Raw genomic sequence first — 26,193 nt, forward strand, 5'->3', positions numbered from 1 at the left:
AGAAAAAAGACCATGTAGTGAAATGTGTTGACACTCAGGGTGTCCGTGTGTTTGTATCTGACGGCTGGAGCAGCGAGCAGGTTGTAGTCGCGGGTTTATTCCAGGATGCTCCTTGCAGAGGTGTGTGTGCCCTGTGGGCCCCTTCTCGGCAGGGCGTGTCGGGGGTCAGCCCCGAATGCAGAGCAGGGTGACTGGGCCTGTCCTCTGCAGCCCTGCGCCCAGCCCTTCTTTCGGGCGACTCGGATGGCTGGTCACTTCCACTGCCGGGAAGGGAACGTGACAGGAGACATGGCGTTGAAAACGGAGATGTGGGCCCCTCTGGAAGACTCACCCCTTTTCTTGTCCTTTCCTTCAGAGGAAGTGGCTTTTAGGAAGAAGAGGCTGTGCATTAAATTCATCCCACGGGATTCAACCGAAGCTGCCATTTGTGACATTCGGATCATGGGCCGGACCAAGCAGGCCCCTCCTCAGTACACGTTCATTGGGTAAGTCTCAGCGACCCCAGTCTCATCTCTGCTGTCTGCCGCGAGTGCTCAGGTCACCCCTGCGGACCGGGTCCTGAGACCTTCTGTGTGACCCGTGGGCTCAGCCGTCTGCCTCTCATCAGCCTCTGGCCTTAGCTCTCCTTGCTGCCCTTCCTACCTGGGAGGCCACTGGTTCAGGACACCATGCTCCTGACCAGTATTCAGAAGTTCTAGAATTCATTCGCCTTGGTCTTGACTGATCTCACTGGGGTCACGTGGACCCTGAGCCCGTCGCTGCTGCCTGGAAAATGTCAATCTCTGATTGACCAAGCCTGAGCTGAAAGTGGGGTCAGCTCCTTTGGAGCTCAGGCACTGGGAATGAGGGGTGCCTGCTCCCCGAATACGGAGGGAAGGTAAAGAGTCAGAAGAGGGGTGAAGGGATGCTGGATGTCCAAAAGATAATAGATGTTCACCCATTGTACTCAGTCAACTGAAATTCGGGTCTCTCAAATTAATAGTGTGGTAGAGGGTTTTCGGCCTCTTGGCCATGTGCCTCTCCCTGGCCGGCTTTGCAATCTTCTTGCTTATCCCTGTGGGTCCCTACATCATGGATGCGTTCTCCTACTTGGCTTTTGAGGTCGGCCTCCTGGATCTTGCTCATTTGAGCCCAGACCCTCCTCTTCACTCGAAAAGCCACGGCCTTTCCTTGAAGGCTGCTCACGGACTGGGTGATAGAGAGAGAGAGACAGAGCTGCGGTGTTTGTTTGAAGCACATGGGGAGTGGGTGTCACAGAAGTAGAGGTTATTTTCATCTTGGTGCACGATAGCTTGTTTGGACTCTTCAGCTATGGAATCTGATTCTCTGTCTCAAGATTTTGTGGTCCTTAAGAAGGACTCAGGCTTCCCTGGTGGCGCAGAGGTTAAGAATCCGCCTGCCAATGCAGGGGACAAGGGTTCAAGCCCTGGTCCAGGAAGATCCCACATGCCGCGGAGCAACTAAGCTCGTGTGCCACAACTACTGAACCTGTGCTCTAGAGCCTCCGAGCCACAACTGCTGAAGCCCGGGCACCTAGAACCCATGCTTTGCAGCAAGAGAAGCCACCTCAATGAGAAGCCCGTGCACAGCAACGAAGAGTAGCCCCCGCTCGCTGCAACTAGAGAAAGCCCGTGCGCAGCAACAAAGACCCAACGCAGCCATAAATTAATTAATTAATTAATTATTTTAAAAAAGGACTCTATGATCATACCCTTTCTACACACTCAAAAATCCTGTTTTGCAACATGGTTTAAAGTCATTATAGAAACAGGATTATGGAAGTAGAAAATAGGTAAGAAAATAACCATACTTCAGGTATCTTAGAAACAGCCATTTACATACAAATAGTAGAAACCAACAGTTTAATAATTACTACATGTATTATGTATATTCAGTTGCTATGTGTATTCAGTTCTTTAAAATTACACACTATGCTACTTTAAAAGATTCAATTTTTAACCAATTTAAACAATTCTAAAGAATAGATTCTTACCATATATGTCTTGGTAATCAAAACTAGAATCCTTTTTTATATCATTTTGAAAAGATTGCTAAATAAAGTATATTTTTGTTTCATCTTGGGGCAAAAATTCTTTTCCAGAGGAAGACAATTCCAGTGTTATTTTTAAGGAAAGAGAATTCAGTGTTCAGAACTCTGTCACTTCTTCTTAAAAGTGGGCACAGTTCCACAGGTTACTTTGCAAAGGTCTGGGGTTGTCAGACTGGGAACAGGTCCTCCAAGGCCTGACTGTGGCCTGATACCGGGAGGTGGCAAAATCAGTGCAGCTGATTGGAATCAACCATCTGATAAGACACGGCTGTGGTTCAGAATAGTTCTGCAGTGTACTGAGAGGCTACCAGAAGAATCCTCTGAACAAATCTGTTCTCATTTTTTTGGAGAGATGATCTTCCTCTACATCCCAATGTGTAGTTCTGTGGGGCAGCTGAGCAGTTGGACGTTGATGTGGCTAAAATAATCCCGTTACAGTTCCTGCGAGTATGCCTGTCTCACAAACACTTGTGACCGTGGGGCATGGGGCCGGGCTGCGGGGGTGTGTGCAGATCAAGTAACAGGAACCCTGACGTGGCATCCATCGGGCCCTGTTGTCACCACCCTTAGTTGTGGTGGTTCATGGGGCACATGCCTCGGGCTCTGTGAAGATGTCTCCCAGACTGACCCTGAGAATGAGGCTGACTACAGGTGACACCAGGCAGTGAGAAGCTTTATCCTGGAGGTGGGGGGGCGGCACGGCATGGAGCTGGGTGGGGCTAGTTCTCCCCATAGTTAAACACCAGGCACACGTGTCAGCCCAGTGCCCTATCTGTCTCGCCCCAGCAACACAAAGAACTTGAAGCGGATGATTGCACAAACACCCACAATGAAATGGCAGAACACAAAGAGTTTTGCAGACCGAGAACCAAGGAAAATGTTGATAGCATATAGTAGGAAGGCAGGAGGCCCAGGGGTGGGGGAAGAAGATGGCCATGTCAGACGGGCCTGCTGAGTTGGGACAGTTGCCATCACATTAGGCTTTGAACTGTGAAGCCCAGAGCACAAAGGGAGGTGACGTAACCCACCTTCATGGGCGAGCATCGATTCCCTGGCGTCTGAGGCTATGATTCTCTTAAATGAGTTGGTTTGCTTTGTAGCTCAGGTGATTTTATGTTAAACAGTGCCATGAAGAGTTCTCTTTTCTCCTAAAGGGAGTTGAACAGCATGGGGATCTGGTATCGAATGGGCAGAGTACCAAGAAATCATGACTCATCTCAACCCACGACGCCTTCTCAGTCATCAGCTGCTTCCACCCCAGCCCCCAACCTTCCCAGGTGAGGCCCTGTCAGTGGCATCTTGTTCTGTTATGCATGTCACAGAGTCATGTGGTCTTGGGTCCCACTGCGTAACATCTTAGAACCCCTCCGTTTGGTATCTGCAGAAACATTGCAGAAGCGATATACCTTTAGAGGAGATTTTACAAAGCCAGTTAGAAATCTTTGCATTACATGAACGTAAAAGCCATTCTGTATTCTATTGTACCTATTCTGCAGGCTTCTAAAATAGCAGAATATGCAACTTAAAATGGGCTTGTTATTCTAAAGAGCTCATAGTCGCACACAGACACATGACTTGTAGCCACGCTGCCGGGAGTGCTGGCCGTAAAAGGTGGAATTCCTTCTCTGCCTTGGCCAGCAACTCTTTCAACTCCAGGAGGGTTGGTAAGTAATATTGTTCATTTCCACATTGTTCCTGTTCCCAAAGAGCTACAAACTAAGAGATAGGTACTTTGGGTAGGAGAGAATAGTGAGAAGTTTTTCAGGGGCTGTTAGTTTTAATAGTTGTTTCCACAAAGAAACTTGGGTGAGCAGACTGGTCTCTGCACCTGATTTTACCTGATTTCCGTTGGAGCAGAGGCAGTAGTGGTCTCAACACCTTCTGTCCGATCAAAAACCTCTGCGTCATTAGCAGTAAATTACTTGAGGATAGGGAACAAACAGCAATGATAGACTAAGCTTGAGAAAGGAATTACCAAAGTAAATAAAACCAGTAAGAAGTGGTGAGGTGGTGCCATTTGGAGATGGACGTAACATAAATGAGGACGGATCTCAGAGCTTCCATGTGGGCAGTTCAAGATGAGCAAAATCGATCAGGAACAGGACAAAACCATTACTGCGTGCTTCCCCCTCCCCACGCCCCACGGTCCACACCCTGCCCCCGGGAGTCAGGGGAGGGGGTGGTATAGGCGGTCCCTTGCGTCCTGTTCCTCGGCTGGGCTTCCCGCTGCCTCGGACGAACGCGCGGTCGTGAGCCAGCAGCTCGGGGCCTGTCCTTCGGGGTGTTCTCCAGAAGACAGTCTGGCCTTTCTCACTCTCGACGGTCTCACAAACCAAGAGCGGTACTTAATCATATCTACCCCTGCCATCGCCTGAAACTTGAGGAGTATTGACAGTTTTCAGTTTCACTTTGGTGTGAAGAGATATGACTAGCTGATGAGCTTCCCAGAGTTGCGCGTCTTTGGTTTAGGAGTACAAGGCTCGCACAGCTCAGTTCAGCACTTTGGAGTTCCTTTCTCACTGCCCAGGGCACCGTCAAGGCTGCGATTCCCGTCACGTGTGCTCAGGGTCAGCTCAGGCCCATCGCCTTGGAGAGGTTCCAGCTGCTCCCTGTTGACATCATACGGTCTGGAAGGGCCTAGGAATAGGCACCACCTCAGGGCAGGTTTTGACTTTCTGTGAGATAAAGGAAGAGCTCTGATTCTCCAGTTAAGGCAGGAAGAGCGATCTCCCCAGAAGCTAGCCGGTCAGCGTGGGCGCACGGGCTCTAGGAACTGAAGCCAGGGGACCCGAGAACACAGGCCACAGAGAGCCACGCAGAACTGGAGAGAGTGCGTGGGAACAAGCCTTATGAGGCTTATGTATTTTATAATCTCTTGTTGTACAGTTTATGGTTTACACTGGCTGCAAGGAAATTGGATCAGTTTTGTTTTACTTGCCAAATAAAGCAAATGTCAAAATAGTCAATATAAAATGTATTCTAATTTGACTGAGTTAAGTCAGCCAGTATGCAGTAGGATAACTGAATGTTACATTAATGCTTCTCAGTGAAAACCACTTGTCTGTCCCAAGCTCTCCTCTCACTATGCAGTAATTCACAGGTGGCCTGTACACCTACATGAGCCCCCTAATTCATCAGGGTTTTTTTCATGTTCTTCAGTTTTCGTATTGTTCTCCTGTCGTGCATCTTTGATAAGAAATGAAATGCTGACTTTTCAAATTTTCCACTGAAGATTTATGAAATGATGTGTATGCTATTCCGCGAGGCTTCGGATCCCTGTAATCTGTCCAGCAGAGGAAACTAACAGCTTTCTCTCTGGCGGTGAGCTGTGGATGAGGCTTTTGTTTCCGCTGGGGGTCCGCAGTGGGCCTGTAGGATGGAGGCCTCCAGGTCTGGATCCCAGGACTAGTCTTCTCACTCTCATCCCCACGCCTCAAACTTTGAACCAATAGCCTCTTTTCCCCTTCCTGTTTTGTACTTCTGTGCCTTTGCTCATGTGGACACCTGTGCGTCAGGTGTGTCTCCCATCCCCTACCTCAGATGTTAGCACAAATGCCGCCTCTCCCAGGAAGCCTTCCCTGAGTGCCCTGTGCCTGTGCCAGGCTCTCCCCTCAGAGCGCTTCTCAGCCGTTATACCTTCACCCGTGTTGTAAACTCCTTAAAGGCAGGGACTGTGTCTAGTGCCTTTTATTGCCCAGAGCTCAGCCCAGGTGCAGGCATATATTCAGTTTTGCAACAAATGCTTCTCCAACAGCCTCAGACCCTGGGCTGCAGCCTCTCCACTCCCACCCGCAGACAGCTCCTGAGTCCCTGAAGACTCCTCAGGTTTTTCTGATTATGAGAGGAATACAAGCTTGTAGAAAACTGACAGAATATAGAAAATAATGAAAAAAACAAATTCCATCTCCAGTGAGCAAAGGCTCATAACCTTTGGCTATATTTCTTTCAAGTCATTTTTCTGTGTACTTTTTACATAGGTGATATCATATCATAAAATAGCAAGTTTGTTTTTGCTGCTGCTTTCTTCTGTACTATTAAACCACAAGCATAAGAAATACCTCAGCTGTGGTCTTTGTGTGGACACAGGGATCAAGTTGCAAAGCCCAGGCTGGAGAGAGAGTGCGGTGACGCAGCGCCCTCTACTGACCAGATTTGGAGGAACCTGGAGGACAGGCAGGCCGGTTCCCCCGCGGGCAGCGGGCCGTTTTCCCAGCCAATCCCCGGGGGAAGGAGGGGAGTCAGGGAGGGCCAGTAGCCGACCTTGTTGCCTTCTTGAGCCAGAGCTTCTGTCTCAAAAGCTAAAAACGTGTTCGCTGCCTACATTTCTTTTGTTGTCACTCATATATCAAAGAATTTCCTGCCATTTTTTGGAGAGCTGTCATCCCCAGCTTATGTCAGACAAAAGGGGCAGCTGGTGGAGTTTCTGATGGTGGGTCATCACCTGAGGCCCTCGTGGTCCTGGCAGAGCCGCCTTCCCTTTCCAGAGGCCGAGACTGCCCCTCAGAACGAGCACCTCCTGCCTCCTTTCCTCCCTGTTACTGCAGAGAATGCTAGTCGCGGGGCCAGATGTGGCGTTGTCCTTTCAGGATGGGCAGTCCCCTTGGCCTGTATCCGGCGAATGGGACACAGTGGTCGAAGTTCACGGCCAAAGGCAGGATAAGATGTGTTGGCAGAGCTCCTCTTCCTCACCCAGCGAGTCTTCATCACACATACACAACATCTCTGCGCTCATTTCTTGACAGTTTTTCCCGCGTGAAGAAGGGCATGCCACTTCTTCCGGGAGCCTGGAGCCTCCGTTTTCTCCCTGGGCCCCAGCGCTGCCCCATCCTCTGCCGTCTGCTTCACACACATTGATCAGCAGGGTGGGCCTGGCCTTGGGCATCGGTCGTGATCCCACGTCCCCACCTCTCTCCCGGGCTGGCCTCAGCTTTGCAAGTCGGCCTGGTGTGTGTGAGCAAACTTTGGGGTCCCTGGATTTGGGCTTTTCCGGTTGCTTCTTTGCTGCTGCCTTGGGGCACGTGCAGACAGAGGAAGCACCTTCCCCCTTCAGCCAGAGCAGCCCCCGCTCCTCCCCCACACACCGGCTCTCACATATGATTCTGCGGGGAAGAGGAGGTTCAGCTTCTGCTGGAACCGAGGTCCAGAAAAGCTCGGGGAGGCAGGTGGGCTCGCGGTTGATGGAGTACCAGTAGCCCCAGAGTGTGGCTGAGTGAACGGTTCTGTGCCTTCCCACGAGGGGCCCTGGGGGGCTGCTGCCCCCCGGCTTGCCGAACAGCAGAACCCGTGGCTTGATAAAGACATCAGAGGCATGCATGTCAAATGTGCAGATGACACAGAGTCATTAGGGAGAGCTGATGTGCTGAGTGACAGAATCAATACTCCGCATCGCCTCTACAGCCAGAACACCCTGCCGCTACCGGGGGATGAAAGGTGATGGGCGAAAATGGACAGGGCCCCCCAGGGTTCAAAAAGTCAACTGCTCGGGCACCAAATTGAGGAGATGTGGCTTAGCAGCGGTCCGTGTGAAGTAGCCAGGCTGGGCACGAGCTTGGGTGCCTCGAGTGCAGCCTGGCGTGCGCAGTGGGGCACGCCCCCTGACCCGGTGTCCTGCACCTGTCAGGACATCAGGAGGGTCACGTCCACTGCCACGCACCACCTTGTCAAAGTTACCTGACTCGAGCATTGAGCTTGAGTGTGAGGAATCGCTGAGTTTTGATTGGAGTCAAGACAAGGCAGCTGGCTTCAAATGTCTAAATGGTCACCGTGTAGAAGGGAAAGTAGAAGTGCTTCCAGGTAGGGCTGGGGCATTGGGAGCCCCTGAAGGCAAAATTAGATCAGGTGGGATGAAGTTATAAGGAGGTAGGTTTGGGCTTAACATTTTAAAAAATTAATAAAGAGAACTTCCCAAGGGTAAAAAAAAAACCCCATGGCATTGAAGAAGCCGGCTTGCGAGGTCATGTGCACCCAATTGCTGGCAGTATTCAAACAGTGTTTGGGTTTTCAGACCTTCAGTGGGTCTTGAAATGCATCATATTCCCTAGCCCCACCCTCAGAAATACAGATTTAGCAGACCTGCACGTTAGGGCCGCAGACACCTTGCCCCGGCTGACTCGGGGAGCTCCAGCGGGCACCTGTCACCCAGGTCTGCTCGCGCCGCTGTCGGCGTTTCCTCATCCTCCGACCTGCAGCCGGGCCTCCTCCCACGCACTGGAGCCGGTATCAGGACAGAGCTCAGAGCCTGCAGGGTGGCCACTGTGGCGCCCTCCCGAGACGGAGGCCCAGAGGCCCAGGCGCTGCGGCCCGTGGCTCGTCCCAGCGTGGGCAGGCAGGAGCTCGCTCTCGAGTCCAGCTGAAGCCAGTAGTCTGCACCCCGGAGTGCTGGGATGTCCGGGCACTTCACGGCTCTGCGGACAAGGGCTGGGCGGGGCCCCATGGCTCCGGCAGCGCCACTCTGCCCTTCCCGCTGGCCTGGGGTCCTGAAATCTGCCCCCCAGACCTCAGGCCACGGGCTCCTCCGGTGACCCTTCACCGACACTGTCCCCCCAGGAGAAAATGTCATCTTCCCTCCCAGAGACACAGGGCGCAGCCTCCCGGGAGCCTCTCCCCGTGTCCGCTGGGGCTGAGCTTCCCTTATAAGGCGCGCGGCACTGCTCTGAGTTGTTCAGGAATCTTCCGGTGATTTGTCAGCTTCCAGCAAGTTGTCAGTCACAGGTTCCGAAGTATGTTTCTTAGTGACAGACATAATTGTACTTAACTTTTTGCGTGGATGTTATCAATCTGTGACAGATACTCTGGGAAATGGGGCATTTTGATGGCAGAAGATCTGTCACGTGCATTTAGTCTTCCACTCAGGGACACCAGGATTCAGTCACAACTTTTGCACGTCGATGTCAGGTTCTGAGAACAGAGATCCTTGCTGACCTCAGAAATCGTTTCGTCACTCCCGTCCCGGGGCTGTCATCTGAAAGGTTAATAGCTCTTCCTAAAGGAGAGGCAACATCCCTCCGCGGTGATCTAGCATTCAGGCCACGCACGTCCGGGCTCATCCCTGTCACATCCGTTGTCAGGAGCCTGTGGGCTGCCGTGCTCCGTCCTGGCCCCCCGACCCCACCTTCCCGCGGGTGTGGGATCCACGGGGCCACTTGATCCACCCACGGAATAAGCCGGCAGTGGGGACGGAGCCTTTGCTAACCGGCTGCAGTCCTGTCGTCTGAGCTGACGGCCTGAAGTGCTCGGGCTGCCTTCTGTCAGTGTTCAGTCATAAGATGCTCTTTGAACCACAGACGACATCTGTCACCCGCCCTGTTGTGGCAGGACTTGAACGGGAGGCCTGGAGTTGCACAGATCAGGGAGGCTGTTCTCCCTTTCCTGCCGAGGTGTCTGCCCCTCCCTGAGGGGCGGCTGGCTTGGAGCGGGGGCATTTGCCTATGAGGAGGCCCAGCAGTTTTTCCTCTTTTATAGGTTTTAGTAGGAGAAGGCTCGGCCCAGAGGATTGGAGGGAATTTATTTTAGAGTTGAAAGCTGTTGTTTAATAAGGGTTCATCATTTATGAGAAGGGTTATATGTGTCCCACGTCAAGGTAAGATTAGAAGGCAAGCCCAAGAGCTGATTCCAGTGATTCTTTTTTTTCCCCCCATAGTAAACAATTTATGACATGGATTTTGAGCTCCACAGTCGCAAGAGACAGTTTGGGGGTACGTGAGCCCAGGGAGGGCCTGCAGGACCTTGCCCCTCTGCAGGCCGTGGCCAGGCACAACTGCGGGTCTGGCTTTACTTAGGAGAAGTAGACTTACTTTCTGTTCATGCGAACACCACACGCATTTTTGTTTAACTCTGAAGATAGGACACACGTGTTCGTATCCTTCCTGCTATGACCCTCCTTTGAAGATGGAGACGGTAACACAGCTTTGCTGTTCCGGCACAGGGAGCGCGGGAATCATCCTCACTCCGCTCGTGGTACCCTCCACGCGCTCCAACTGAAAGCATCAGCCACCAGGGGTGTCCCAAAGAAGAACCTGCTGGAGGGGCGGGACCAGAACACGAAATCAAAGTTAGATTAGAGGCTCCTGGGGCTCGGTATTATTTCATTTAAATAGCCCACGCTTACATTCTTTGTCTGGAACTTTGAAGTCCTGGGTTGCCTGCCATCCTGTTGGGGTTCTCAAGCATGCACGTGCTCTTTTACCTGTCCGGAGCCTTCGCTGGTTTCCTATTGCCTGGCAGGCCTCCCATATCATCTCGCTCGAATCAGGCCAGTCTCCTCTCGGCGCCTGGGCACGCTGTCCTCATCCCAGATCCATCTCTGCTCGGGCCGTTGCTGTGAGCCGCTGCCCCCCTGAAAGACGCAGGCTGGGCTCCAGAGTGCCGAGGACGGGTCCTGTCCACCCTCCAGCCCTCGCCTCGCCCTCACCTCTTCTGGAAAGCCTGGCCACGTCGCTTTCCGCCTTCCTCTCCTCCGGTTGCCTGCACCGTACAGTCTGGCATTTCACGTTTCCCTGTCATTGCCGAGTTTATTTACGTTTGGTCTTATGAATAGATTTGCTGCCTTACTGATGACGGGGGTTCTCATGTTTCCTTTCTCTCCTTCAAAGCCTCAGAAAAGGCTAGTCACAAAAATAATGATGATAATGTTGCATCCCTGTGTATCAAAATTTACCAGGTACTTTGAGCTGCATCATCTCATTTGATACAGTAAGTATTCAGTGAAAAATGTGTGGCTCCAAAGTGGTAGGGACCTTTGAACTCCAGGTGCCTGGCACGTGGCGGCACTCAGAAAATATGAATTGAATGCATACAGTGAGCTGATTTAGACACATAGGACCAAGTGTCGTATATTGATACATCTCTCCTTCCATCTATCCATCCATGCAACCAACCAACCAGACGAGACTTATTTACTGGGTGTCAGGCACTATTCAAGTACTTTACAAAGAAAAGCTCATTTAATCCTCATAACAGATCTGTGAGTCGGATACTATTTTTTCCTCCTTTTCAAGGTGAGGAAACTGAAATCAAGGAAGTTTAAATTCCTTTCCCAAGGTCACACAACTACTAAGTGTCAGAGCTGGGATTTTAACCCAAACGGATGAGCTTCCCCTGGCTTGCAGACTGTCCCTGTGCCCTGATGCTCGTGGTCACAGGTTCGCTGGTGTGAAGCATTTCGCTGGGGAGCGGAGCGGTGGTTGGGTGCAGCCCCAGGTGTCCCAGCCCTCTTCACGCGCAGCTTCTCCAGGCTCCCGACCGGCGCTGGAGAGAAGGACTTCCCAGAGCCTGCCGTGCGGGCGGGAGCTGGGGGGCCAGTCCGCTTGAGTTGTGGTTGCTGCCTGAGGAGAACCTGTGGGGGCCATACACCAGAGGGTCCCCTCGACCGGCTTCCAAGCCCGCGATTACACAAGATTGCGAGCAGTTTGATTTATTCTGGTGATCATGAGAGTGGTGTGAGAGAGACCTACAGAGCAAGGTTATTTGAATATCTTTAAAATGCGTGGGCCACAAAGCCCGCATTGCTTTTGTAACGGTATCAAACTTAGTTTTGGTGTCAGAGTTATTTTGAAGGTGAAATTTCATTAGAATGCAGTTTGGTATTGTTAGATATGAATGATGAGTTTAGGCTGAGCGATATTATTTTTGATATTAATTTTTAATATGGCTTCTTGGGAAGTCAGAGCTTCTATTTAACGAACAATTAGGTAGGAGTCAGTACGGCTCCCACCTCGGAGCTGGCCTTCCCTGCTTTCAGTCTCACGCATCAGATTTTTGACAAGGTATATGCTGCTTGTAAATGTGTTATCTTTGTAATTTTTGTGACTGTGAGTGTCTTGTTTTTCTTGGTGGTTATGATGGTTATGTGGGCTTGTTGTTGTCCCAGAGAGCAGCTTTATAAATGTGAAATGATTCCCTCCTATGCCTGGTTCTCAAATGTGCAAGGGCTCTTTGCACAGTGGGTTTGAGCTCAGGGGGTTGGAGAAAGGCCTTTTTCAGGATTATGAAAATAGTTTTCCATGTGTCAGAACAGATTTATCAGTTCACTTCAGGGTCGGTTTTGTGAACCAGACCATTTAGAGGAGGATATTTTACCTTTTATCAGAGTGGAAGCTGATAGTCTGTTTGCAGGTGGCTCTATGGAATATTTCACCTGGATCTCTCAGTGTAAATCTAGCCTCCAAACAAAGTAAAAATGAGTGTTAAGTGAAATTTCCTGGTATTTTACCACCTCTGCGTGCACACCGCTCCCCCTGCCCCCCGCCCATGCTGTTCTGTTTCAAGGCAGGGTTTCCGTTATTAATTTGGATATTTAATAGAATCCTTTGCTTGCAGTAACTTTTCAAAGGCCTTTTGGATTTATTTAGGTGGGACTTTTGCCTGTGGGTAGGGTAGCATTCAACTTGAACTTCCTTCTTGAGCAGCAGATGTTTTGTTTCCAGTTGAATAATAATATTAATAATTATCAGAATAAATACAATCATCACCATCATCATTATTTCAGCTACAATTTTTTGAGCGTCTTGTGCCAGGCATTGTGTAAACACTTCATGTATATCGTTTTAATCTTTACAACCATGCAGTAAGGTGAATAATCGTGTCCTCATTTTAAGAAATGAGAAACCCGAAGCTTGGAGAGACGGTGACTTACCCAAGGGCCAGGATCGGAGCCCAGGCCCCACCATCCTGTTCCCCCTGTCTTCAAGGAGCTTCAGGGCTTCCTGAATTTAGGACCCTCCACCTCAGTGTCCCCTGCACCCAGTGGTACGGCCTCCCCCGGGACCAAACCCAGCCGTAAACGCTTCCAGACCAGGACCCACATTCCACCTCCTAATTAGTCATTGCTTCATTTTGCTAAACAAATTGTTTTCCAGAGCTCTGGAGATTGATTGGGCAAGAAGGGGAAGAATGTGCCTTGGGTCTTTGTTGGGGTTTGTTTTCTGCCCAGGCTGCTTCCTGCCTGCCCTGTGCTCTCACGCACGGGGCCTTTCATGAATCTGGGTTTGGCAGCCTCGCTACTCTTGAATTTTGGAGAAGCGGGTATTTTAGTAGGCTGGAAGAAGATGAAAAGCTAGCAGTGCCCATATGTTCCTTGTTTTTAAAAGCAGGGTCAGTGAGGTTTAGAGACTCTTTAAATACTTCAGTTTATAAGATGAGACTAGATCATCTGCAATGGAAGTGCGGTGCCCTCAGCCAGGCTTGGCTTTTTTCTTCATTTCTTTTATAATGGAGGTAGGTGTTTCGGCATTTCAGGGTTCAAGTGTAGTAAAACTTATATGTAGTGAATAAATACCATGATTTGGAATGTTGCTGCAGCTATGAAAATTAGTTTCCCTTTTTTTTTTTCCCCTTTTTCGTTTTATGAGTAATCAGCGACTTGAAAAATAGCAGAGTGGTCCAAGAATGGTAGTTCAAGAAACCGAAAGCTCCCAAGCGTTAAAGCAGTATAGGCTCTGACATTTTTCTAAGAAAGCATTTTCTTCACTCAATTAAATCTTCCCTGGTTGAGATTAGACATCTATCCTGAAATACATATTTGAATACTGTAGTTTGAAATTCTACACAAGTGCCCATGTTTAGTTAAGACAGTGTCATCCTATGCCCCCACTTTCTCTTGAATTTTGAAAAGTAAATGACATGGTGGTGGTTTTTCTTGATCCCAAGTTATTTATAGAAGCCCAGAATCTGAGTGACTGTCTAGCCCAACCCTAAGTATCTAGCAAGGGGCTGTTGGCAGTGAATGGTTGAGGCTGGCACATGGGGAGAGCAGGGCTGGAACCAGTGTCTCACCTCCCCGTCACGGTGCACCTGGGAGGTGAGACACTGGCCACTGACACGAGGTGCAGGCGGGGATGGCTGTGCTCACGGCCCTGGCAGAGCCACCAGATGCCCAGAGAGGTGGGCCCTTGATCCGAGTTGTCTTCCAGGGCCCAGCCCTTCCCCGCCGTGGAGTAAGCAGGAACTCCGTTCTGCTGGCATTTCCTGGCATGCTCCCTTCACTCTTCATACCTCTCCGGTTCTAAATTTCACAAGTAATTTGTCACTTTAGAGGAGGGAGTCATTAATAACCATTATTCAGAACTGTCAAGTCTTCCTCTCTGTGTGTGAGTGAGTTAAGCATCCAAAAAATTGGCCTTGTTGGTGGCAAACAGGGCCTCCCTATTGACAGATCAGACCTGCCCCGCCCGCGCTGGCCTTTCTCACGTTCTGGTTATTCCAAGTCTGTCTTTCATCACTGAAAGGGTGGTGACAGAGTGGTTAAAGCACGTCCTCCTGGAATTCATTAGTATTATTACCAAAGACCGTGTTGTAAATAGTTGATTTTTTTTTTAACTGCTCCGAAAAAATTTCTCCTGAGCTATTTCATGTTAACGTACTTTTAAAAAAAAAAAAAGATTTTCCTCGTCAAACATTTGAAACAGAATAGTTCAGGAGCCCGGACTTCAGATCCCACCGGGGGAAGGCTGGGAGTGGTTGTCCCAAGTGAAGCTCTGAAACTGTGTCGCCATCAGGTTGTGGGGTGAGGGGTGGAGGAAGATACCCCCAACCTTCCAACGGTGGTTACGGAAAAGAATTGGCATTCGATGTATGTTAATGCAGGTAACGATTCTTTAACGTTAAAATTCCACTGAAGTACTAATAATTACTGTTAATATCTTTCAGTGGAAACTTACAGTAAAGGAGCAGTAGTAGAAACAGTATTTAAGGGAGAGCTGCCGGCGTGAGAAGAATGCAAATAAGCGTTATTAGCCTAATGATTTTGCCGTCGCCATGGTTGTGCGGCAGCAGTGTTGTGAATATGTCATCCGGCACCCGTGAATTTGGAAAGTGTGTCAAAACACAACTTCAATTAGTTTGCTCTAATTATGGCTCTGGAGAGTTTGTAACTACATCACTCCTCATTAAAAGAGATTTTCTTGTATGGATTAATGTGATATACAAAGGAAAGTTTCAAAGTTCCCGACGCCACTTGCTCCCGCAAGGAACAGGCTCGGAGCAGGGCTGTTGGATCCTGGGTCTCCTGCAGCCCGCCCGCTGGGCAGGGGGCCGAGCGCGGGGCTGCGCGGCCGGCTCTTCCCTTCCATCCCGTAATCCGCTTCCTGCCGAGAGTGGCCGCTGCATATGGAGCTCTGGCCACGTCCACAGGAGGGTAATTGAACCCATCGTGAGCTTCTAAAAGAAAATTGCTAGTCGGAAACCATCAGGACGCCCCTCATTCTCAGCACCTCGGTGGAGTCTGGAAGCAGAAAGATCTCTGAACCCGCCATGGCCAAGCGCAGTGTGCACAGCCAGCCTTTGGCCCCATCCTGTGGGTCTTGGGGGAGATTGCATGGGAAAATGTGTTACTTTTGGTCACTCAGAATCACATGGCACCCGTGAAATGTCAATGAAAGTCTTTTCATACAGTGAGAAAGAGGACCTTAAGGAAATGTAATCTCTTGTCCAAACTGATAGGTAGTTATAAATGCTACTGTTGAGCCATTGCCATTTTGGAAGAAAAGAAAACCAAATTCACGTCTTCTTGTGCTGTTACTGACCGCGGCCAGCCCGCCCGGCCACCAGTGGCGGTGTGCAGTGACTGCCTCGGCAAGGCTCCCTCGTGCAGGGTCGGGGCGGCAGCACCAGGTGTCAAGTTTGCAGTCCAAGGCTGTTTGCTTGAGCTTTGCTGCCCATGCCCTCACCCGTCTCCGGAGCAGCTGGACACAGCGTCATTGTGATGTCCCAGCCTGGGGAGCTCAGTGGTGCATTTTGAATCTGAGAGGTGAATTTTCGAATGCTGCTTGAGGAGGCCTGGGTTTGGTTGCCCTCTCCCTCCAATTTATTTGCACGATGAGGAATATCCAAAATACAGCTTTAAATACATTTTTATTGACTGTTAAGTGTTTTCTTTGTCACTTTTGGAGAGTACAAGGTAGGGGTGTGTGTGTGTGTGTGTGTGTGTGTGTAATGAGTAACTTGGCCTTCTTGATACCACTCACAAGCAGTGATACCTTGAGTAAGTTATATCAGTCCTCTGAGCCTCAGTTTCCTTGTCTATCAAATGGAGATAAGAATACCTTCTTTGGAGGGTTGCTGTGAGAACCAAATGGGGAAACACATGGAAGTGCCACGCCGGGCACACAGTGGACACTCGCGCATGTGACTTTCTGTCTTGGTCCAGGGTTCGTTTCAGAGTTCACTCTGGGCACGAGCAGTTCGTTCCCTTGGACCTTTTCTATTGTCACCATCTGGCCCCTCTCAGCCTCGATCGCCAGCATCCCCCCTGAGTTCCCACGGCGTCAGGCTGGGCACAGGCCTTCTCCCCCGCAGAGCTGCGCTCACAGGTGAGCAGCTGGGAAAGGGTTAAGATAGCAATTGTGTAAGTCTTCCAGGCTTTCTCCCAGTTCTGTGGTAATTTGATGAAGAACTTCACCCTAATTAAATATTCAAATTAGGAATAAGTGTCAATATGGCTTCCCATTGCCTGGAATGATGATTAATTGTATTCAAAACTCTAGTGGCCCACTGTAATCTAAACTGAACCGTTGTTCTTGATTATTTCTGCACCACACTTGCCATGTTTCTGTTTTAAGATTTAAACTAGTAATTGATTTGCCATATGCTGTCGAGTATGTTGTGGTAACATACTTTAAAGTTACGCGTTTAGGAACTTGGGGAGTTTGGAATTGAGATTTCCTTAGTCTTACAGTGGCAGCTTTTTTTCCCTTGTCCAATGCAGAGTGATTTGGTTGGAGTGTGCTTGTGTGTCTGTGTGTGTGTCTGTGTTGCCCATGAGGGAGACTCATTACATAGTCAAGTTGGTAGGTTGAAGTTATATTGATCATGGCAATTGGGTTTCCTGAATGGAAAATGAACAAGTCTGCATTTATACTTTTGTGCTTGTGTTGTCTTGGTAAAGCAACATGGCTTTGCGGAAAAAGCATAAACTCAAATCCTAGCTCAGCCAGTTCCTTTGGCTGTGTGACCTTGGACAAGTTCCTTAACCTCTCTGAACCTTCTTTCTTCCTACCTGTAGAACCCACTGGGTTGTGAAGATTAGAGATGAGTGAGAAGCATGAAGAATGTGCTCAGTAAGTGGTGACTGTCATAAACACAGGTGATAACAGGAAGAAAGCATTCAGTGCCCCGACCTCCAGAAAGCCACTCCCAACCGTGAATCAGCAATGACCTCCCAGGTCTCTGACTGCAGAAGCCTCTGTTGCCCCTCCCTTACTTTGTGACATTTCTTAGGTCGTTGTCTTGACTCTTGAATTGCTGTTTCATTGCCCCGGGCTTTCCTCCCCCACCACGCACGTTCTTCCCTCTTGGCAGGTGGCACTGCAGCTCCCACGTCCCTGGGTACTTCACAGGCTCTAGTAGAGGCACTGGTGTGTGGTAGGCCCTCAACAGATGTTTGTTTTGTTTTATGCCATTGCTTTAAAATTGAAGCATATAACCTTACAGTCTTCTCTTTGTATAGCTTATGATATTTAGAGCTTTTTACTTTATGATAGAGGGGATTTATGTATGTGTTTCAATTTACTTATAGATACAAGTAAAAGGGAAAGATATGAGTCTTATTTGGGTTTGGGGATTTTTTTAAAAATTATTTTTAAAAGACTTTATTTTTTTAAAGAAGTTTTAGGTTTACAACAAAATAGAAAGGTACAGAGATTTCACATATACCCCCTTCCCTCACTCATGCCTTACTTCCTCCATGATCAATGTCACTCACTCACCAGAATGGTTCCTTTTTTTTTTTTTTTTTTTTTTTTAAGATGAATACATTGACACATTATAATCACCCAAATTACACAGTTTACCTTAGGGTTCACTCTTGGTGTTGTACATTCTGTGGATTTGGACAAACGTATAATGACATATGTCCATCATTATAATATCATGAACAGTATTTTCACTGCCCTAAAAATTCTCTGTGCTCTCCCTGTTCGTCTCTCCCTGAGGCCCCTCTGGCAACTACTGATCTTTTTTTTTTTTTTAATTAATTATTTATTTATTTATTTATGGCTGTGCTGGGTCTTCGTTTCTGTGCGAGGGCTTTCTCTAGTTGCGGCAAGTGGGGGCCACTCTTCATCGTGGTGCGCAGGCCTCTCATTATCGCGGCCTCTCTTGTTGCGGAGCACAGGCTCCAGACGCACAGGCTCAGTAATTGTGGCTCACGGGCCTAGTTGCTCCGCGGCATGTGGGATCTTCCCAGACCAGGGCTCGAACCTGTGTCCCCTACATTGGCAGGCAGATTCTCGACCACTGCGCCACCAGGGAAGCCCACTACTGATCTTTTTACTGTCTCCATAGTTTTGCCTTTTCCAGAATGTCATAAGAGTTGGAATCATACAGTATGTAGTCTTTTCAAATTGGCTTCTTTCATTTAGTAATATGCACTTATCATTTTTAAAAAACTATCCCAGGGCCAAACACAGTGCTTGGCATACAGTAGGAGCTCAATTAAAAACTGGTGGAATGAGTTGGTCACAACATATTGATTCTAGTACCCTTGTGTGCCTCTGGATCCCACAGTCTGTCTCCCCTTGGATGGCATCAGTTTATTGGGTATATTTGGAATTAAGTTTCAGGTCTGGGCATGGAAGGTTTAAGATAGTGAATTATCATTGCAGAGGAAATAGGTCCATTTTAGGTTTTATAAAACCACACTTGACTTTGCTGGTGTCATTTACAAAACAGAACAAAACAAAACGTCTCATCAGATCACGAGAAAGGGTAGTAAACTTTGCACTTTCTGAGGTTGGCTCCAAAATCAGTGAGAAAAAAAATCGCCACACCTAAAAATATTTTAGGGCCCAGGGTCATAACTGACTCTCTGTTTTAGTAGAACCAGGTTACAAGAGAACGCAGTGTTTTCTCACCTCTCCGGGTCTGCACAGATCTGAATGGTAACTCAAAATCTCGGTTTGGAAGCACAGGGGACCCGGCGCAGGAATCCTGGCTGTGAAGTCTTAGAGGAGGATGTGAGCGTCGGTCAGGCCCTTCCAGCTGAAAGTGATCCATTTTAATTACCTTCCAGAGCGCTCCAATACCTGAGCATATGGTCCTTAAGAAATCAGCTTCCCCAAACTGTCAGCGAGTGTGGGCAGTGGTCAGGGACCTGGTTCTGACACCGTTGACCAGCCTTGGAGAGCGGACACTCTAGAAGGTGCTTATTAAAATGCCAGCAGGTGCAGCGAAGGTCTCCCTTCCTGTGACTCCCTCACCCTGCTTGTGCCAGGTGTTTTATAAGAGCCTTTTTCTTCATTAAATGGCATTCATTAAGCACGTCCTTACACCTGGCACAGAAGCTGTGTGTCACAGATGACTTCTTCCCAATGGTGTTTTGCAGGAATGAAGTGGAATTTCATTTAGCCATTTGCCGTGTTCTTTCTCCCCCTGCCCACCTTCACTCAGTTATTGTGGCTTTTGCATATTCCTCCTCCATCCCTCCCCCGATTCCGTTACTTTCTTTTGCACATCACCTCTGGTCCTTGTCCACCAGCAGCCACATTAGCTGGAAAACAAGATGTTCCTTTAGCACCAAGTGCTGTGCAGGACGTGTTTATATATACCCTTGCTCTTCTAGAATTCTCCTCCTAACGTTTGCCATCTTTTTTTCTGATATAAAGAAAAATAATTTCTCGTTGAAAAAATTAACATATAAAAATATATAAAAAGCAGGGGGGAAAAAATCCATACCCTGACCTCAGAGACTTGTATTGTCCACACCACAAACACCGTCCTGCACCGCAGTCCTGCCGGTAGCCCAGGGCCATCACTGCTCTAAGCTACCAGGTCCTTTTTGTCCTGGGATATATGTGTATGCGTACCCGTAGGAATATATTGTTTGTGTGGTGGCTTACATATATGTCATTCTGCAGCTTGGTTTTTGTTTTATTCCCTTTTGTTTTGACCTTACAGCCACGTCCTTGAGATCTGACCATGTTGATATAAAAATGTCTGGCTCGTTCCTTTTCCTTCGTCTGTCCTGCTAGCATTGCATGAACACTTTCCCAACCCCTTGCTCTTACAAACGCCACCCCAAGGATCCGGTTTCTGCCTCTTCCTGCAGCCGAGATCACTGTCTTCAACACAGTCTGCGCCCGAATTCCTCACTCAGCATCATGTCATAAGCACCCTCCCCCAATTCCACCCAGAAAACCTGTAAACATCATTTCACGTCTGTAAAATATTCTGAATCAGACATCTTATAATGTTATTTCCTGTTTTTGAGGAGAGAGTCATGACTCAGAGCTGAATTTTGTAATTTGCCTCATCCGGGTTCAGATCCAAGCTCTGCCCCCTCAGGCAAAATGCTGAACCTTTCTGAGACCTTCTGTCCAATAGAGATGAGCTCAGCGCCTCGTTATAGGATCCGGGTGGGATTACATGATGCATGTGAAGGGTAAGCCCTGCGAAAATGTCAGCGAACATTATTTTACTGTTTTTATCTTAAATAAGTCATTTCTCATGTTTCAGATTGCTTCCTCAGGCTAGGTTTCCAGAGGAAAAGGATAAACGCCAGTCCTTTTGTCTCATTACTTCCCTATTCTTAGGTCTTAATTTTGAATCACCTGGAGCATGTTTTAATGTATTTATTTCAGGGAAAGGGACGGGATCTTTTTTGTTGTTGTCTTCACATGTGAAAGGCAACTAGGGATTCAGAAATTTTTCATCCATTCAGCTTTCTTTCCCTTCCTAACTCTGTGGCTCCCTAGCCTTCAGCATGTAGTATGCCGGAAGAAAGGTCTGAAGTCACCGTTAGTATTTGCCAGGATTCATCGTGGGTCTCTGTTCATTGCCTTTTCTGGAATACTGTGAACCCCGTTGGCTTCTTTATTAGGTCTTTTTTTTTTTTAAGATCAGGAAAGTGTTTTCAGCTTTACTGAAGTATACTCGATGTGCAATAAATGCACATATTTAAAGTGTAATTTGATGAGCTTTGACATAGGTAGGTGTACACCTGTGACACCATCACCAAAATCAAGATCATGAATATATCCACCACCCCAAAAAATTTCTCTGTGCTCCTTTGTAATATGTCCTCTCTCCTCAGGCAATCACAGATCTGCTTTCTAACCCTATAGGTTAGTTTGCATTTTCTAGAATCTTATACAGATGGAATCATGCCATATGTACTCTTCTTGATCTCTCTTATCTCACTTAGCATCATTATCTTGAGGTTATCCATTTTGCATGCATCACTAGCTCCTTTTTGATTGCTGAGTGGTACCCATTGTATGGCTAGACCACAATATGTTTATCCAGTCACTTGATATTGGACATTTGGCTTGTTTTCAGTTTTTTACTTTTTACATATAAAGCTGCTTGGTACATTTGTATACAAATTATATGCTTTTGTTTCTCTTGGGTAAAAATCTACAAGTGTAATGGCTGTCTTGTACCATAGGGTACGTTGAACTTTTTAAGAAACTACAGACTGTTTTCTGAAGTGGTTGTACCATTTTATATTCCTACCAACAGTGCATAAGAGTTCTAATTGCTCCTCAGTAATGTAGGAGCAATTAGTAATATCTCACTGTGGTTTTAATCTGCATTTCCCTAATGACTAGTGATGTTGAACATTTTTTTCATGTGCTGATTTACCATTTGTATATTTTCTTTAGTGAATTGTCTGTTCAAATCATATGGTCTTTTTTAAATTGGCTTGTTAGTCTTCTATTAGGTTGTAAGTTCTGGATATATCCTAGTTATAAGTAAGGTATGTGTTTGCAAATATTTTCTTCGGGTCTGTGGTTTGCCTTTCCATTTTTGTAACAGCATCTTCTGAATAACAAGAGTTTTAAATGTTGGTGAAGTCCAATATATCGATTTCTTTTTTTCTGGAAGAGTTTTGGTTTTTTGTGTCCTATTTAAGAAGTCTTTGACAAACCTAAGGTCACAAAGATTTTCTCCTGTCTTTTCTCTGAGAAGAGGCCATGCTATGTCTGGTCAATCAAGATGTGTTTAAATAAAAAGTATCAAACCCCAGGGCCTGGACTTAATAATTTACCCTTTCCTTTTCCTCTTTTCTAGACTAGTTCTGTGAATCTCTTGGGTTATTTTATGTATGTATGTGGTGTGAGGTAAGCGTCAAGGTTCTCTTTTTTTGTGTGTGGCTATTCAGTTGTTCTAGCACCATTTGTTGAAAAGATTACTGTTTCCCAGTTTAATTGTCTTGGCACCTTTGTTGAAAATCAATTGATGGTATATGTGTGAGTCTGTTTTTGGACTGTCTATCTGTTCTGTTGATCTATATGTCTGTGTTTATGCCAGTACCACACTGTCTTGATTACTGTAGCTTTACACTAAGTCTTGAAATTAGGTAGTCTTGAAATCAGGATTTATTTGGCAGTGAGTCTCTATTGATTTTACTTGGAATGTTGGAAGCCCTATCGGCTTCTGTATTTTGTTGTTGGTTTTTAATCAGGCAAGCTTTAAACTGTTTTTTATTGTTACTTCTCTTTTAATTGTTCTGATTTCTTTCTAACACCTAGAATATTTAGATTGGTCTTAGTTCTCCATATTTATCATATTTTTCCTCAACATTGTCATCTCTGTGTTCTTTCCTTCTCTGCATTCTGGAAAATAGTGGGGGGCTTATCCACGATACTGCTGATTCAGTTTGGGGGATTTTATTTCCGCATTATTTCTAATGCAGATAGCTTTTTCTGTATCCTACAGTACATTTTTTTCCCAGAGGTAATGTTCTTTTTATCTTGTTGTGTGACATTTTTTACAGGCCCTCGTGAGGATATATATTTCTAGACTGGGTGTTGGCCAAAGGGCAGGATGTGTGAGTTGCTCCTTCCCTCCCCTCCTCTCCCTTGGGCGCTAATTGTTTGGTGGTAATCTTCTGAACCTTCATTACCTTTCTCTGTTCTCATTAGTTTTTGTAGACCCTTGGTGACTGGAGTCTGGCTAGAGCCACGTCTGACCCTACAAGTCATATAGTCCTGATGTCTTTTTAGGGCATGTATCATTTCATCCTTCTAGTTTGAATTTTTTTCAGTATTTTAAATATTTTCAACTAATGATTCTTTTTTTTTAATTAATTAATTAATTTATTTTTGGCTGTGTTGGGTCTTCGTTTCTGTGCGAGGGCTTTCTGTAGTTGCGGCAAGTGGGGGCCACTCTTCATCGTGGTGCGCGGGCCTCTCACTGACGCGGCGTCTCTTGTTGCGGAGCACAGGCTCCAGACGCGCAGGCTCAGTAGTTGTGGCTCACAGGCCCAGTTGCTCCGCGGCATGTGGGATCTTCCCAGACCAGGGCTCGAACCCGTGTCCCCTGCATTGGCAGGCAGACTCTCAACCACTGCGCCACCAGGGAAGCCCTCAACTAATGATTCTTTATACCAGTGAAAGTGAGTAAACAAATGTTATTTCTCATCATTTGGGTGATATACTGTTTAAATATCTAGAGTAGTCTGTCATTCTGACTCAGAGGAGCCTTGTGTCTAAGGAACATCCTGACCCAGAGGTAGTACAACCAGACATCTGCCTCCACAGAGTTACATTTAACACATTGTCCTAGAAGAGTGGTTTTCAAACTTTTGGGTCTAGGACTTTAATAGTCTTAAAAATTGAGGATTCCATCCTGCTGGAGAAAAAACAAAATGAGGATTCACAAGAGCTTTTGTTGATGTGGGTTATGTTTATCTATATTTACCTTATTAAAAATTAAAACTGAGAAAAATGTAAAACACGAGACAGAGTGATGACATCCTCATAAGCTTCTGGAAGTTTTTTCTGTCTGCTCGTGAGAGGATGAGAGGGAAAAAGGCAAGTGATGTCTTAGTGTTATTATGAAAGTAGTGGTGACCTCGTGGACTCCCTGAGAGAGTCTGAGGAACCCCTGGAGGTCCCTGGAGCACGCATGGAAAACTGCTGCCGCACGCAGAAGGTGGTTCTGATATAGCCAGAAAACGGAATGGGAGTTGTGATTTAACACCACAAAATTTGTTGGTTGCAAGTGTGTGTGTGTGTGTGCGTGCGTGCGCAGGGGGTGGAAGATAGAAGTGACATCTGTCTCTAACCAAGAGTCCACCTCTGCCGTACCAGCCACGGGCCCCTCAGCGCTGCCCTCCAACAGTTTGAGAGGCGAGCCGGCATCGCGGCTGCCTGGGCAGAGCCATCTTCATTACATGTGGCCACTGGGTTCGGAAGATTAATGGTAACATTTTAAAAATTCACACAGACCTGGAATCAGCACTAGAAAATACAGATTTAAATTAACAAGGAAAAAGCAGAATCCCATCAAAGGAAATAAATCGTGCTGGCAACTATTGTCACATAATAAAATGTATTCTATAACTGAAGGGCTTTTATATGGAGCTGTCTGCGGCTTAGTGGCCATGTTAATTGAATAAGGTGCCAAAGACTGACTTGGGGGAAAAAAAACGGAATTTCCCTCAGCCTCTATTTAGCCGGAGCTGTGGTTGGCAGCACATGCGATGCTGGCCTATTTGTTACAGAACAGCCAGCGCCCGTGCAGAGAGACGTGATGGCTTGCAGGGTGTGCCCTGTCTTCTCTGGGCCACTCTGGGGGTGGGTGCAGGGAGGAAAGCTTGGTAAAGCTGCCCTAGGATTCAGGGGCTGTCCTAGTTGGCATTCTCTGGTTACCAAACAGATTTTGGAATCATGATCCATCATTTGAGTCAAGTGGCAGAAATTGCTGGCCTCTTAACGGTCAGTCCCCTGTTCCAGTGGTCCAAGACCTACTGGGGATGGTACCAGAGGGTCTTCATCTCTAGGTGCCACCCCAGGTAGAGCCAATTTCCTGAGTTCTTGGGTTTACTTCTCCTTGGCCTGCTGGTGATCTTTATGAACTCTCTTAAAATGTAAAATACACTCTTCTAGATCAACAGAGTGATCTAGAGGGATCACAGAGTGATCAACAACTTTGGGGCCCATTGAAATGACTCCACTGAAATTGCTGTCTGGGTGGGTCCCAGCCAGCATCATGGTCATGGACTTTGTCTCAGCCTTGTTTGATACTCGTTCTTGTAACTCCCCTGGCTTAGGTGCTTCAGAAAAGCTGAGTGTTTAGTGGCCATGTTCTACTGAAGTGCCTGGCTTCTTCTTTCTTTCCTCATCCAGCATCACCCAGTGCCATGAGTGGCGCATCCCTTTAATCTTATTAGATCATCAGGTTACGGGCAATAAGCCAAAGAGTGTTGGGTTAACTGATTATAATTCCAAATGTAAAAATAAGGGTTTTATATTTTTTCTCAGTAGGCGCTATGGTAATGGGCACGAGCTCAGGCTATTAAGTAGTCTCTAAAATATTTTAAATGACTGTAAAATATTTTATCAGATGGCTGTACTGTAATTTTTTAAGCAGTCCCCTATTATTTGATATTTAATTTGATTCCATTTTTGGCTTTATAAGCAATGCCATGACGAAGGTAATTCCTATAAGTTTCCCCAAATGATCTCTAATTGCAGGTCAGAACTGGATTCATTGGTTCATTCAACAGCATTAGGTAATCTTACAGGGTTCTCCCTAATAATTTTTAAGTGCCCACTGTGTGCAGGGCACTGTTGTAGGCACTAAGGATACGGTGGAAAGAGGAAGTGTCACGGAGATCGTGTCCTAGTGACACATAAACAAATCGACAGTCCTGTTAAGCGGGAAGGGCTCAGCAGAAAGGGAAGTGAGTGTCGAGGGGGCACGCCACCAGAGAGAGGTGGAGTGCTTCCCCAGGGGTGCCTGACGGAAGCAGGAACAGCAAGTGCAGAGGCCCCAAAGAGGGAATGCGAGTGAGGGAAGGAGGGGACCAAAAGCAGCTGGTGAGGTTGGAGGGTGTGAGTGCAGGGACCACAGACAAGCCCAGGTCAGAGAGGAGGGATGGGCCAGAACTGGCAGGACCTGCCAGCTGTGGGGCAGCTCAGGTTTCATTCTAACGCAGCGGGAAGGTACGCAGCGGGAAGGTACAGGCGTTTCATAGTGGTCCTGTACTGAGGCCCTCGCGAGCGGGGCTTAAAACAGCGCCGGGGGGGCAGGAAGGGGAAGAAGCAGAGCAGGAATCGTACTGCCACGTGCTTGGCACGTCCTGGTGCTGTGCTGTCAGCTCTGCCTGCGTCTGTGCACTGGGAGGCAACACTACTTGCTGAAGGGCACCCAGCCCCTGCTGGTGGCGCTGGGATTTGAACCTATGTCGGGTGGACTCTGGG

The 26,193-nt window shown here is 47.5% G+C and overlaps 1 protein-coding gene across 3 annotated transcripts in view; it reads left to right on the plus strand.

Moving 5' to 3' along the window:
* Positions 1-26,193, plus strand: part of MVB12B (multivesicular body subunit 12B) — a 180,900-nt gene that overhangs the window by 68,476 nt on the left and 86,231 nt on the right. For all 3 annotated transcript variants that reach the window (XM_036854445.1, XM_036854446.1, XM_036854447.1), the window contains 2 exons: positions 356-485; positions 3,205-3,327. In XM_036854445.1, coding sequence (XP_036710340.1) covers positions 356-485; positions 3,205-3,327 — 253 coding nt within the window. The remainder of the gene's footprint in view (positions 1-355; positions 486-3,204; positions 3,328-26,193) is intronic.

The sequence above is a fragment of the Balaenoptera musculus genome, chromosome 6 (assembly GCF_009873245.2).
Source record: "Balaenoptera musculus isolate JJ_BM4_2016_0621 chromosome 6, mBalMus1.pri.v3, whole genome shotgun sequence".
NCBI classification, from domain to species: Eukaryota; Metazoa; Chordata; class Mammalia; order Artiodactyla; family Balaenopteridae; genus Balaenoptera; species Balaenoptera musculus.